The sequence below is a fragment of the Taurulus bubalis genome, assembly GCF_910589615.1.
Source record: "Taurulus bubalis genome assembly, chromosome: 13".
In the NCBI taxonomy this organism is placed as follows: Eukaryota; Metazoa; Chordata; class Actinopteri; order Perciformes; family Cottidae; genus Taurulus; species Taurulus bubalis.
In genome coordinates this window covers 15,140,190-15,152,970 of record NC_136601.1, presented here as the reverse complement: position 1 = coordinate 15,152,970, position 12,781 = coordinate 15,140,190, and the positions used below count along the sequence as shown (strand labels likewise).

Sequence of the window (12,781 nt, the reverse complement as noted above, 5' to 3'; positions counted from 1 at the left end):
GAATTCAGAGGCAATTGAAGGAAATAATAGATGAAGACACTGGCAGAGCAACAAAGGCACTGTGGAGATTATTATGCTTTACTCAAACATTGTTACATCTTAGTCTCTTGATGGAGAACTGAACAAAGGCTGTTGTTCAAAATGTACCATAGAATGTCTGTGATATGGAGCCAAATCAGGCCAATAGTTTTGATCATTTGAAAGATGAAAAGATTTGAACCTGAAGAACTAAGTTTTGGTATTGAACTTTGAAAAATTCAACAAAGTATTCAATATAAAAATAAGTGTATGAAAACCTTTTTGGGGTTAAATATTTTGATTCACTTGTTTTTTGGGGGAATAAAATATATATTTTTCATTTTTCAATAGCAGATTTTATATTTTCAACTTTCAATCTTTTTTTTTACAGTTTCAAATCATATTTTTTGGGGTTCAAATCTTTTATTCAGGTGCAAATCTTTTTTCAAATGATCAACACTATTGACCTGGATTTGGCTCCATACTGGCACCCCATGAAGTGTCAGAAATATGATTTTAGCTGAAAGCACACAACGGAGAAAAAGCATTAGACTTTCCGTAGTCTCAGCAGTGGGATGAATACTTCCCTACAAAGATGTCAAAGTTGCAATGTTGACAGATACTGTGGGAAAAGGTCCAGAAGAAATGCAGATTGGACGTTATCCAACACAAAAAGGGAAGTGAGGAGAGGGCAACATAAAAGCAGCACAGCTCAGTGAGGTACAACAAAGAAAAACTCAAAATATCTGGCACCACATCATAATCTCGTAGTATATGAAAACCTTACATTCTGAAGTTTTAATGGTAAAGCTTCATTCAGAGCCTCTGCAGTTTTCAGTGATTTAATTTGCAGCTTTTGCATGGATTGTCTCATTTGCACACAAAAAACACACAACACATATATGACATACTGATGAACTACCATCTACTCTACAACATTCCAGCGAATATAAAGATAATTCTTGATTTACATATTGAGATATATACATTATCTGACATCTCACTCGTGATTCACTCAGATTGAAGCCTGGAGTCACCCAGATCTGCAGTGTGTATCTCTCACATAGCTTATATCTTATTCTAAAGTCTTCAAACAGTTGGCAGTGTAGGCTGACTGCTACATATAGACATCAATGAGGTTTACATCCTAACACTCATTCTCATTCTACAGCAAATTAAGATTACGTTGTGCTACTCAAAAAAAGAAAAAGGTAACATTGTTCGTCTGATCCATAAGAGATTCACAGATTTCCCTGCTCAGTTCAGTTGTTGTCCCTGCTCCTAAATTACACCGATCCCTGCATAATGAATTAGATTGAAGTGGAACAATCACATGTTTCCACCAACTGACAGCTGCTGTAGTGTGTCATAAGAAATACAGCTATGACCAAAGCACAGAGAGGAAAACAACATGGTCATTCTTTGCCTTCTCCATGGTGGATTTACCATGTCAAATCAGGGAAAAACACTAGCTGTGTTTATAAGTTTAATAAGTGTAAGGTGATCAGAGAATAAAACCTAACTTGTCTGGAGCACATACAATTGAGTGGTCACATAGTGTTTGTGATTGTTATGAGAAACCATACATGAACTTGCTGACAAATGTGACTGAAATCTGTACAAAGCCAATCAGCGTCATGGGGAAGTAGTATAAAATAGGAATAAACGCAGTGCACAATATATAATTAAGGACACACACATTCTCCTTCGGATAACAGATTATACCTCAAATACATATCAGAAGGAGCGATGTTTAGGATAAGGTACAGCTTTGGATGCTTGTGCAGTTTGTTGACATGTTTTCTCCTCTTCCTCCGAGACGTGGTAATTACTAGTCATGGTTTGCAAAAAAGCAAGTCACATGCTTGCTGCAGCTGCTTGTCTGGCTGGCGAGCAGACACAGCAGGCAAAAAATAGCTGTGGAGGCGACTCTCTGCGACTGCCTGGCGGCTAGAAAAAAATGTGGTTCTCCAGCCACGAATTACAGCTGATCCCACTTTCCTGATGCTTGTCGATGCTCGGGCCTTCAACAGAACTGATAGTTGTTGGTCTTCATCAGAGGCTGCTCCTCTTCCTGGTGGTCACAAGACTGGTCACAGGGGCCGTCGCAGCACTTGGGCTCCTCACTCACTTCACTCACTTCACCTTCTGTGACCTGCTGCTGCAAATTCTGGTAGATTAGCTGTGGGAAGGCAGCATCAGGAAGGTGAGACTGGATTCAATAAAGCAAAATCTCAGCTTCATCTGAATATTATGGTGTGATAAGGGAACACATTCTTCCAAGTTATATGACCAAAAATAGAAATGGTTTAATTGGTTTCACAGTTCAGCTAAATTAGTTTCTGAGGGAGGATTGAATTTGAAATAAGAAGGGTGACATTTTGACTGTAGCTGCAAATGCATAGTTTTGCCAAAGCTTAACTCTGCGCCACACTAACTCACTTGTCCCGGCTCAGGCTGTTCCCCGAGTAGTCTTTCGATCATCTGACTGATCTTGCTAAACGTCGGACGCTCTGTGGGCACCAGATTCCAGCACATCTTCATGATCATGTAGCTGAAACAAAGTGAACCATTCTTACCAAACAGATTTCAGAGGAGCTCCCTGGACAAAAAAAAACATTGATGGTACACATTTTAAAGGGGTTTTTTGACCCAAACTGTCCTCTGTTCAAATCAAGAAATTGTGTAAAACACAATTAGTCGAAAAAAGAGAGGCTTAGGGAGGTTGTGACGCAGTTTGATAAGAGACTCCTTCATAAGAACCCCTGCCCCTCCAGTCTCATTTTGCTGCCATGAAATAGCAGTTACATGGCTTCCTAGTTTGAGATCATGTGGCTAACAGGCAGAACTGAGGCCTGACACACAGCATAACAACAGATGATTAGGCCCTGACTCAGATTCAGTCCCCTCTGTTTTCACAATTATTCCGGCTCGGTGTGACATCCACGCCAAATCAGCACGCAGACGTTTAGGCCCTCTGAGGTACTGGGATAAACAATCTTTTTATTTTCATTTTTGCTTGTTAAATTGGGGGTTTAGGAGATAACGATGCAAGTAAATTAAAATTAGTAATAATGAAAGTACTTCATGAGGTTACCTCATGTGTCAGTTATTTCAAATGTTAGAGCAGAAGACTGGCAAAGAAATAAGGGCTCTTTGTTCTTGAGACTGTACTTGAACTGTTCAATGTTGAAGTCAACTTTGGATCACCTATTTATTATAAATCAGTCATAGTTAAAGCTTATATCAACTTAATTGTTACTAGTTGCCCCCGTGTTCGTCAGAGTGTGATAAGCAACGTGATAACGTTTTACCAGTGGATAAAAAGGCTACTATTACTGAAACAAAGTAAAGTGTTAAAAGGGAGATCTGAGGGAAAAAGAAGCAGTCATTCATCTTTTTATGAACCAGGCTTTATGTTGCTGAGGGATCGAGCTTACATCTCAGCCGGGGCAAAGTTTGGTTGGCACATCTGGTAGCCGTGCTTCACCATCTTGTAGAACCTGGAGTCCACAGCCACGCTGGGGTAAGGGCTCTTGCCTGATAGAGAATCATATACAGTAAGTTTAGCATGCAAATCATGACAGACATTTGTGTAAATGTAGGATAGATATGCACATGGTCTGACCTAAAGAGAAGATCTCCCACAGGAGAATGCCGTAGGACCAGACGTCACTTTGGATGGTGTAGACACAGTCAAAGATGCTCTCTGGAGCCATCCACTTCACCGGCAGACGGGCCTTCATGAACAACGTAGAAGTACAAAATGTGTTTATTTTACTACAACGTGGCTAATGTGAAGTAAACTTTAGCACTATTGTACTCAGGGGCTTACATTGCCCTTCACCACATAGTTGGAGTCATTCATGATGTCACGTGCCAGGCCAAAGTCACATATCTTGGCCACTCTGTGATCGGTCAAGAGGACATTCCTCGCAGCCACGTCTCTATGAATACACTGCAAACATATGCACACACACACACACAGTTGGTCTCGGGTTGCAGTCTCACACATCAAAAGACAAAAAGATCACTGAACATTGTATCTCAAGACAGCATGAAGAATTACAATCTATACATTGTCACTATGACGATGAGTAAAGAAGAATGTAATGGGAAATACCCCTTATAGGCTCCTCACAAATGAACTCACAACTCATTCCTCATATTCTATAAAAGGAGATACTGTTTCATGCAAATTATATTTTTCCTGAAGATTTTGCTTGTTGTGTGAGTGACATCAGCTTTCGAGGGCCAACACAGCAGTTGCCGCTGTAAATGTTCACGTAATGTTTTCTGCCGTCGATGCTTTTCACTGGACAAATCACTTACGTTTTTGGCAGCCAAAAAGTCAAGGCCCTGAGCCACTTGAAAGGAAAACCTCAGCAAGTCGTCAATGTCCAGCAGCCAGTCGCCCGTCTCCTCACACACACAGTCTTGGCAATAATCAGACAGGAATACTGTTAGTAACACACAGGGTCAGGAAGTAAAGCGGCGGATGCTTTTCATTTGCATGATGCTGCATAATGGTTGCATTTGTGTTTTGTTTGATGGGGGGAGGGTCTTTTTACCTGGAGATGATTCCATATTGGGCAATTGGCTGGGTCTCATTTCTAAGTAACTGCTTGAAAATGTACTGGAAATCCCACTGTCACTGTTGGAAAAGAGAGACAGACAGAGACAGAGTGGTGTCAGAAATGTTAATGTTTTTCACAAATCCTCCGCCATCAAACTGCACATGTCTGGTGATGTACCTTCTAATAAACTGTCTCTCTCTGCTGACGTTCTTGTAGTCATTAGAGCCCTCCATAACGTCGGGGACGTTCATATCAAAGTTCTCAAACGTCTCTGCATTCTGGCGAAGGAAGTTCAGGAGGTCGCCGAGGCTGCAGTACTCTGTGATCACAAGCACTGGTCCTGATGAAGAGACACACCATGGCATGACCCTCTCAACAAGGGAGAACGTGGATGCATGCATACTTGAACATACTGGAATTTTTGTAACTATGATGACTTTCATATACAGTACATGTTTTTACTGTATTCTGATGTCATCCAACATGATACAGAATACAGGCTGCTGTCTGACCTCCATAAGTGCAGGCTCCCAGTAGATTGACGATGTTCTTGTGGTGTCCCAGGTGACTCAGGATCTTCAGCTCAGACATCAGAGCTTCCCTTTCATCTGAATGGGCACTGGCTGCAGAAATACAGTTTTATCATTGTGATCATATCTGATCATGCGTACCAAAGGATTTCACAGTGATATTTACTCTGGAGCATATTCGCTCATGTACATCAATAACAATCTTTCTGTTTAATCTTAAATGTCTTTAGATCGGCTCACCTTTTAACATTTTCACAGCTACGCGCAATGCATTGTCTTCTATTCCCAGACCATAGGCTGTGGCCTCAACGACCTTTCCAAAAGCTCCTGCACCCAGGATCTTCCCTGGTCGGACAGAAAATAAAACGAGAAAGCATTATGAGTATAACCCACCCATATCAAGTCGGTTATTCACAATCAAATTTCAGATATGTTTTTTTTTATAATCTTATTATGTTTATATTCACTATTCTACTCTATTTTTCTGAATCTGAATACTGAATAATTTTTTCAAAAGTGGTTCAAAATTAGTACATTTGAGTCAATGTATGATTACATGGTGCAGACCTAGCTTCAGCTTGTCTCTTGGGAACTCCCACTTCTCATTATAAGGCAGCTGAGTGGGGTCAATGAAGGTGTAGTTGTTTCCATCTCTTGCCTCTATGATCTGCCAGCGGATCTCATACCTGGGTTTCTGAAGATGAAAACAGGAGCAAATGGAAGTAAACCACAGCAACAAAATCACAGCAACGTAGTAGCTCTGTCCTATGAGAATAGTGGAATGTCTACTCAATAGTTTACAACTTAGACTGCTGTATGTTTTAATGGATGTAAGTGCACCTTACCTGCTTATATTTGTACAACAGAAAAACCAGTAGCACAAGGAGGATGGCCAGAATGCCTGCTGCTCCAGTCAAGGTGGAAGTGAAGAGTTTGTCTGCACAATCAGAGAACGTACATGAGTTTACTTCCATGAACTGACTTGTGAACTTGAGAACTGACTTGTGAACGCAAACCTCAGTAGATGTTGTGTACTGTTTGCATATGTATTGTTTTATAAAATGTTGAGCGACACAAATTGAAACAATAGAACTATGCAGTTTCATAACAACTAATAAGGAATCTGGAGACCATGTCGAAACAGTTTCACAAACAAAGACATTAGCTTTAGTTTGAGCACAAAGTGACTCCACAATAGCAAATTGAGAAGTACAGCACTTCCTGAAGAAGAACAAATGATACTCTAATGATCCGAAACTCACCAGAAACCTCCATGGCAAAAGTGTCACTGCTGGCGCCGACAAGGTTGAATGCCACACACTCGACCGTCATCCTCCGGCTGGATGGCCACACGGTGAGGACGCTCTCCACCTCCACGGTCCCGTACTCCTCCCTCTGGACCTCCACGGTGGGAGCCTGGATGGGGATCGCCAGCTGCAGACCTGAGTTGTTTTCATTGCACCTGCCTCATAGAAAAACACATACAGTCAGGCAAAGAAAGGACCAACTGTTGAGGTTGAAATGTAATGGTTGTAACTTAATGACATTTTCTCTGAGTATTGCTCCCTGTGCAGTGATACTTACGTCGGCCGTATCCCAAAACACTTGTACCAGAAGATTATGGGGGCGGGATAGCCAAATGAGGTGCAAGTGAGCGTGGTTATGTTCTCCCATCTAACCACAGCAACAGGTCTCTCTGCCAGTGAGAAGAAAATAGATGTAAAGGAGACCAACAGCAATCAGCAGATTTGACCAGAGAACTTAACAGCATGAATGTGTTGACTTATTTGATTTGTGTTTACAGCGTCACTTACGATACATTTGGACTTGGAATGTGATGGATGCATTGGCCAAGTCACTCTTGGCATAGAAGGTGTAGATCCCCTGCTCCTTTGCATTCATTCTCTTAAGCTGTAGCGTAGCATGGTATCTAAAAAAAAAAGAAAGAAAAAAGGATATTTTAAGTCCGAAAAAGAGGAATCTGAAGTGACTAATTCTGCATCGGGAATTCAGACAGTTCCAATGTATCACTGCTGAGTGGTTCAACACCACTCTTCCCTAGCATGAACCGAGGAAATATAATGACCTTGGTTTTCCCTGTTAAATTCACCCTAAAATGCACCGACAGCATATTTTGAAACCAAAGTAGCTTGCGACGGTACTCTTTACTATTATTATTATTTTTTTTACATTTAAACAGTGCTAACATATTAGAGCTTTTGGAGACCACTTTTTTGACGTAGGGGGTACGCTCTCCATTGTCTCCCGTTGTACCTGTTGTTGTATCTGATGAACTTGTGCTCCTGTGTGGACGAGTTGGGAGATGTCGGGGTGTGCCATCTGTGCGCTGTAATTTGTGGGTATGCTTCAATGAGCACAGTCAGCTCCAGGTCTTCTCCCTCATTCACTTCCACAGAAAGACCCTGATGGGCGAGTGTAGGGGACAGCTGGGGCAACAGCCTGATGTAGGCTTTGTCTGTTTAGAATAACCCAAATAGTGTATTTTTAGTGGTCGATAAATACTCCAGGCTTTTTGATATGAGGCGTAGTAGGAGCGATTGTTTCTGTAGCTTACCTACAACCAGCAGGTATGTCGTTGAACTGTTCACCCCTGCTTCATTAGTGCCAATGCAGGAAATGTTTCCTGTGTCTGTAAGGTCCACAGCAGGGATGGTCAGTATGCTCTGTATGTCCAGGCGATTTTCTCCACTAGAGCGAACCCTCTCCTCTATTGTTGGTTTCTGAAATATAAGATATATATATATATATATAATATAAGAGTTAAAATCATGATTACCACAACAATAAAGAAGGCCCTCCGAATGCATAATACAGACCAACTTGGTGGTATATTTCCAGGTGACATTGTAGTTGAAGTTGGGGTTGTGTGTTGTGCAGCGAATCTTGAGTTCCTCCCCAACAATGCGCACATATTCATCTGTCTCCAAGAGTACGTATGGAGGGAAACGAAGCTCTAGAGCAAGAGGAAATTATAAATGAGTATCAAACTTGATGCATGTATCACTTAAAATTATTCTGTGACCATTTTGGGGGATCATACACAACAACAAGGTCGCCTCACTCTGAATGACGTAGATGGAAAAGGCTTTGGAGATCATTTCCACTCCGCTGACCCTGGCTGTGCAGACATAGTCGGCATTGAAGCCTGGGTGGAGCCTGTGGATGAGAATCCCATGGTGCCGGTAAACTGTATAGTTCATGTCTGGTGGCACGGAGGTGCCGTTGTCCATGCGGAGGCCCAGGTCTGTGGCTGCCGGATTGGTCAGCAGGCAGGGCAGCAGGTAGTCCTCACCCTCCTTCTTCACCACCCGTAGGGATGTGCTGCTGGTCCAGAACGCACGGTTGGGTTCTGGTAAAGAAAGGCACGGGGACGATCCATTAGACCAATGGAATAATGTGAGATTCACACAGAGAGAATCAAATAAACAATCACAGAAGCATATATCTAGTGAGGACAATGTTCCATCCAAGCACTTACAAGTCAACATTCGGAAGCTTGTCTCACTGTTATGTTCTCATTAATTCATCCTCACCTTTTACGTACACATGCACTGAGGAGGTGAGTTTCTGCGACCCAGCCGTGTAAACACACTTGTATGTTCCAGTAAACTCTGCAGAGGGTCGTTCCACCTTCAGGGTGCGGACTTTCCCATTGCCCCTGGACACGAAGCGTCTGTGTTTGGCGAGCCTCGTTTGCCAGTTTACAGGCCCTTCGCCCTCACACCTCAGATTCAGAGGGGTCCCAGGTCCGACCACCAACTCAGAACTCTGCACCACCCTAGAGTTGAACTTGATCACCGGACGCCTCCATTCCACTGAGAAGGAACATTAATGAAATTAATTAATTGACTTTTCATGCATTGGAAACACAGTGTGAACAAATTAATTAAAACACACTCAGTATTTTTTAAATAAGTACAGCTTTTGTTTCTGTTTTGGTCATTTAAAAAAATGTTTACCGCAGAGCTGTCTCGCCTGTGCCATGATTCAGATCTATTTTGGAAGTAATCGCATGAATACAGGAAACACTCTGTCCATCTCACTTCCTTTTTACATTTGTTTTATTTTGGTCATCACTCTCCTGGACCATTTAATGATGCAGATGCGTTTACTTTGTAGTCTGATATAGACACTAGCGCGCCTTGTGCGTTGGTGTCAGGCGCCGAGCAGTGTCACAAATTGTCGGTATTTGACGCACTGGGAATGCGAATGGACTGAAAAACTGTATTAGTGTTACTATTACCGCTAAACATTTGTTCCAGTGCTCCCTCCAGTCCTTGCACTCCATCTCAAGGTCCCCGGCTGAATTTCAGTCCCAGTTCGCCCCTCCTGTGTCAGTTACATTTCTTTGGAGTGGAGTCATATTTTTCCGTCATATTTGAGGGAGCTCAAAAAGACCCAAACCCTCAGGGGGTGTTAAAGTTTTAGAGATACCAAAAAACAATGCTCTCTTTGATGACTTTGAAACTAAGTTGGAGAATTCATCAACTGTTGAGGGTGTTAGACTACTTTTGTTCAAACACGGGAGAGACGGACATGTCTTTCCTGTTAACCTGAAGCCTCCTCTCATTAAAAGTTCAGCCGACACCCTCGGTAAAGGTTAAACAAGGTTTAGAGGTTTGGACAGTGTGTTTTCAACCTTGAAGCAGAACTGAGATTCTATGTTCAGCATTTTTCCTATTCACAACAAGATAATATGGAGAACTAGGAATTACACAAATCAGCATTTTAGTTCTGAACCTCCTGGCTGTCAGTGCAAATAGTTGCCTTTCCTTCAATGTCTCTGTTCAATACTCTAAATTAACTATTCATCCAACGTCAACATGACCCAAATGGCACCTCATACAATAATGCGCCAGAAGGCAAAATTAATTCATTGTGCCATAATTAAACCAAACAACAGATGCTTTTGTGTGCACAAATGCAAATACATGAAATTGCAATTTGATGCTTGCCGGGTGATATTTACACATGTCGTGTTCAGAGCTGAACCAAAATGGGAAAAAAGAGAAAGAAAGTGTGTGTTAGATCTCAGATGGAGAAGCATGCAGTGTTTCTTAGCTCCTCTGCATTGAACACGAGTTTATGCCATGAAATGTACCATAAAATTATTAGAGCGTAATACAAGTGAAGTTTCTGTGTTACAGAATATGTGTTTTTATAAGTAGTTGGTCAGTTGTGGTGCAGAGGAATATGTCCTTTAAAGAATACATTTAAAATGTATCCAAACCTTTTGGACCATTTTTACACATCAAACCCTTAACATCTTTCAAATTAACATGAAAATGATAAAAAAAAAAAAAATCCCTTTTGTGTGCTTTGAGTATGCCTGTTTCAATCACATTGTTTTATTCGAGATTGTTTAAATCTATAGTGTCTGTCAAAAAACAACCAAAATGAGAAGAAAAGACACAAAACCCACTGCAGCTGTAGATGTGGCGGTCAGTGTTTGTGTGGCCTTACCTGAAGCAGCAGAGGCCACAATCCCCAGCAGCAGAGCGAGGTAGGACTGCATCCTGGATCAACTCCAAACCTGCAGTTTGAATGTTTAAGTGTGTGTGCTACCAAATACTCTTCCTTTAATCTGTGGCATTAGGGAGAAAAATGAGAAAAACTCCTCTGAAGTTGTGCCATCACTTCATCCCTCTCAACACCGTCTCTTTTCTGACTTTTCCCGTAAACACAATTATCTGCTGAACAGCAATCTATTCTTCTGATGTTTATCTTCTTAAGTCTACATTAAAATCAGGGAACAGACTAACGTACGGAAAACTTTGAGGAAGCATTCCACGATCACAATTAGGGAATTGATGAGTCACTTCATCTCAAAATAAAGGGGACAAATTATGCATCAGTCATTTATTTCCAAAGAACTCACCTGCAGATGTCTTCAGTTGAACAAAGAGGCAGGGCTATGATCGCTCCCCAGCACGGTTGGATGTTTCCAGCATCCAGAGCTGACACAAGAGTCCCCTCTTCTCTTTCTGTTTGCCTCTGTACTTCCTCTCCCTTCTGCTTGTTTACAGTCTCTTCAACACTGAAGTCTCACAGCAAACATGATTTTTTTTTTTCAGACAGCAAGTGGTGGAGGGTGGAGGGAACTGTGTGTGTGTGGGTGTGGGTGTGGGCGTGGGCCGGATCAGTACATCACGCTCAACAAATTAATGAACCAGTTTCAATTTGCCTCAGAAAGGCACAATTCTTCCGAGACATCCGTTGAGGTGAGACTAATCACCTCCACCACTGCTGGACCATGGCTGCCAGGCTTTTCAAGCATGGATTTGTAGGAGAGGACAGGAAAGTCAAAGCTCTTAGAAATCTGGAGTCAGAGAAAAGAGATATCAAAAAGCCTATATTTAACTTTACTATAATGACATAAGTCATCTTTTAGCTGTTGTGATATGAGATGAAGACAGAGTACAGCAGCTAAAAGAGAGCCGTTAAATTCTTACGATTGATAAAAGACTCACACTTTCGGTGCTACTATGATAATACACATTTATTGTCATATTTACAACATACAAAATGGCACATATAAAAAATAAATTTGTAAACGTTACGAAGAGCTTTGGTACCATAGCTTGTGATACAGTGATCTTGTGCATTTTAAAAGGCAAAGGAGTTTGTTTTAAATGGTGGACTACTGTCAATACTACAGTACTGACAGTTGAAACATTGTGTGAGTGAATGCTAAACAATGCAGTAGAAGACTAAAAGCATCAGTTTTACATGTATACATATGGTTAACTAGGTTTCTTTTGCACAGTGACCTCTCATATCTGCTAAACCCTCCATACAAAAACCTTCATAATCGGTGAGCAACAATAGCTGGAAGGCAAAAATCTGTCAGTCTGTACAAAGGCACTCATGTGTGCCATCTTGTGCTAAGGCAGTGATAAGCTGTATTTAGTCTTTTCCCCTTGAGAGTCACCTGTCACCACAGGAACTGATTTACTGTAACAGCCACATGTTGAAGTCAAAAGTTGATTTTAAGCTTAACTTTTGAATCTATACTTTAGTATATTTATTTATTTATATCTTCATTATGAATATCCACATATTTCTAAATAAAGTGCAAATATGGCACAGAGCTATGAATTAAATCTATGCAAAACAAGTATTCAAAATTCACAAATTACATAGATTTTTCATATAATTCTCGCAAAAAAAGAAAGATAACTGAATATGTCTGGCACTATGGCATATGTAAATACAAAAAAAGTATTTGTCATAGTAAAACAGTGCATGTCTGTAATTCACGTCCTAGAAATAACATGTTGCAAAATATTACAATACAGTGAGTACAGCTGTAGGTCGTACTTAAGAAAAGAAATGCAACATAAAGTTTAAATCCTTGTTCATACTTTCCATGGCTGATTGTGGTCTAGATAATGTTAATGATTCCCACTAATATGGGAATTACATATTGTTCTTGATTGGACAGTATTTAAACTATAACTAAACTGTGTATAATTAGTTAGAAGAGCACATATTTCATAAGGCCTCATACGTCTCTGGCTACAATAGAAAATACAGTAAACACATTACTGGAAACTGATTCTCTACAGAGGGTGAGGAGAGTACTGTATTTATATTATGACAAATGTCTAATAAATGACTGATTGATAACATCAG

At 40.9% G+C, this 12,781-nt stretch overlaps 1 protein-coding gene across 1 annotated transcript; it reads right to left on the bottom strand.

Moving 5' to 3' along the window:
- Nucleotides 1–69: 69 nt before the first annotated feature.
- csf1ra (colony stimulating factor 1 receptor, a) lies at nucleotides 70–10,661 on the bottom strand (the record flags this gene model as incomplete). The annotated part of the gene is made up of 21 exons (XM_079228552.1): nucleotides 70–2,200; nucleotides 2,461–2,572; nucleotides 3,459–3,558; nucleotides 3,647–3,758; nucleotides 3,854–3,976; nucleotides 4,351–4,454; nucleotides 4,590–4,672; nucleotides 4,773–4,935; nucleotides 5,108–5,218; nucleotides 5,366–5,470; nucleotides 5,693–5,819; nucleotides 5,971–6,062; nucleotides 6,388–6,587; nucleotides 6,710–6,821; nucleotides 6,940–7,055; nucleotides 7,400–7,601; nucleotides 7,701–7,866; nucleotides 7,963–8,099; nucleotides 8,208–8,495; nucleotides 8,680–8,961; nucleotides 10,610–10,661. 21 exons carry the CDS (start codon nucleotides 10,659–10,661, stop codon nucleotides 2,045–2,047), a joined length of 2,943 nt encoding a protein of 980 aa, XP_079084678.1. The 3' UTR covers nucleotides 70–2,044.
- Nucleotides 10,662–12,781: the final 2,120 nt, after the last annotated feature.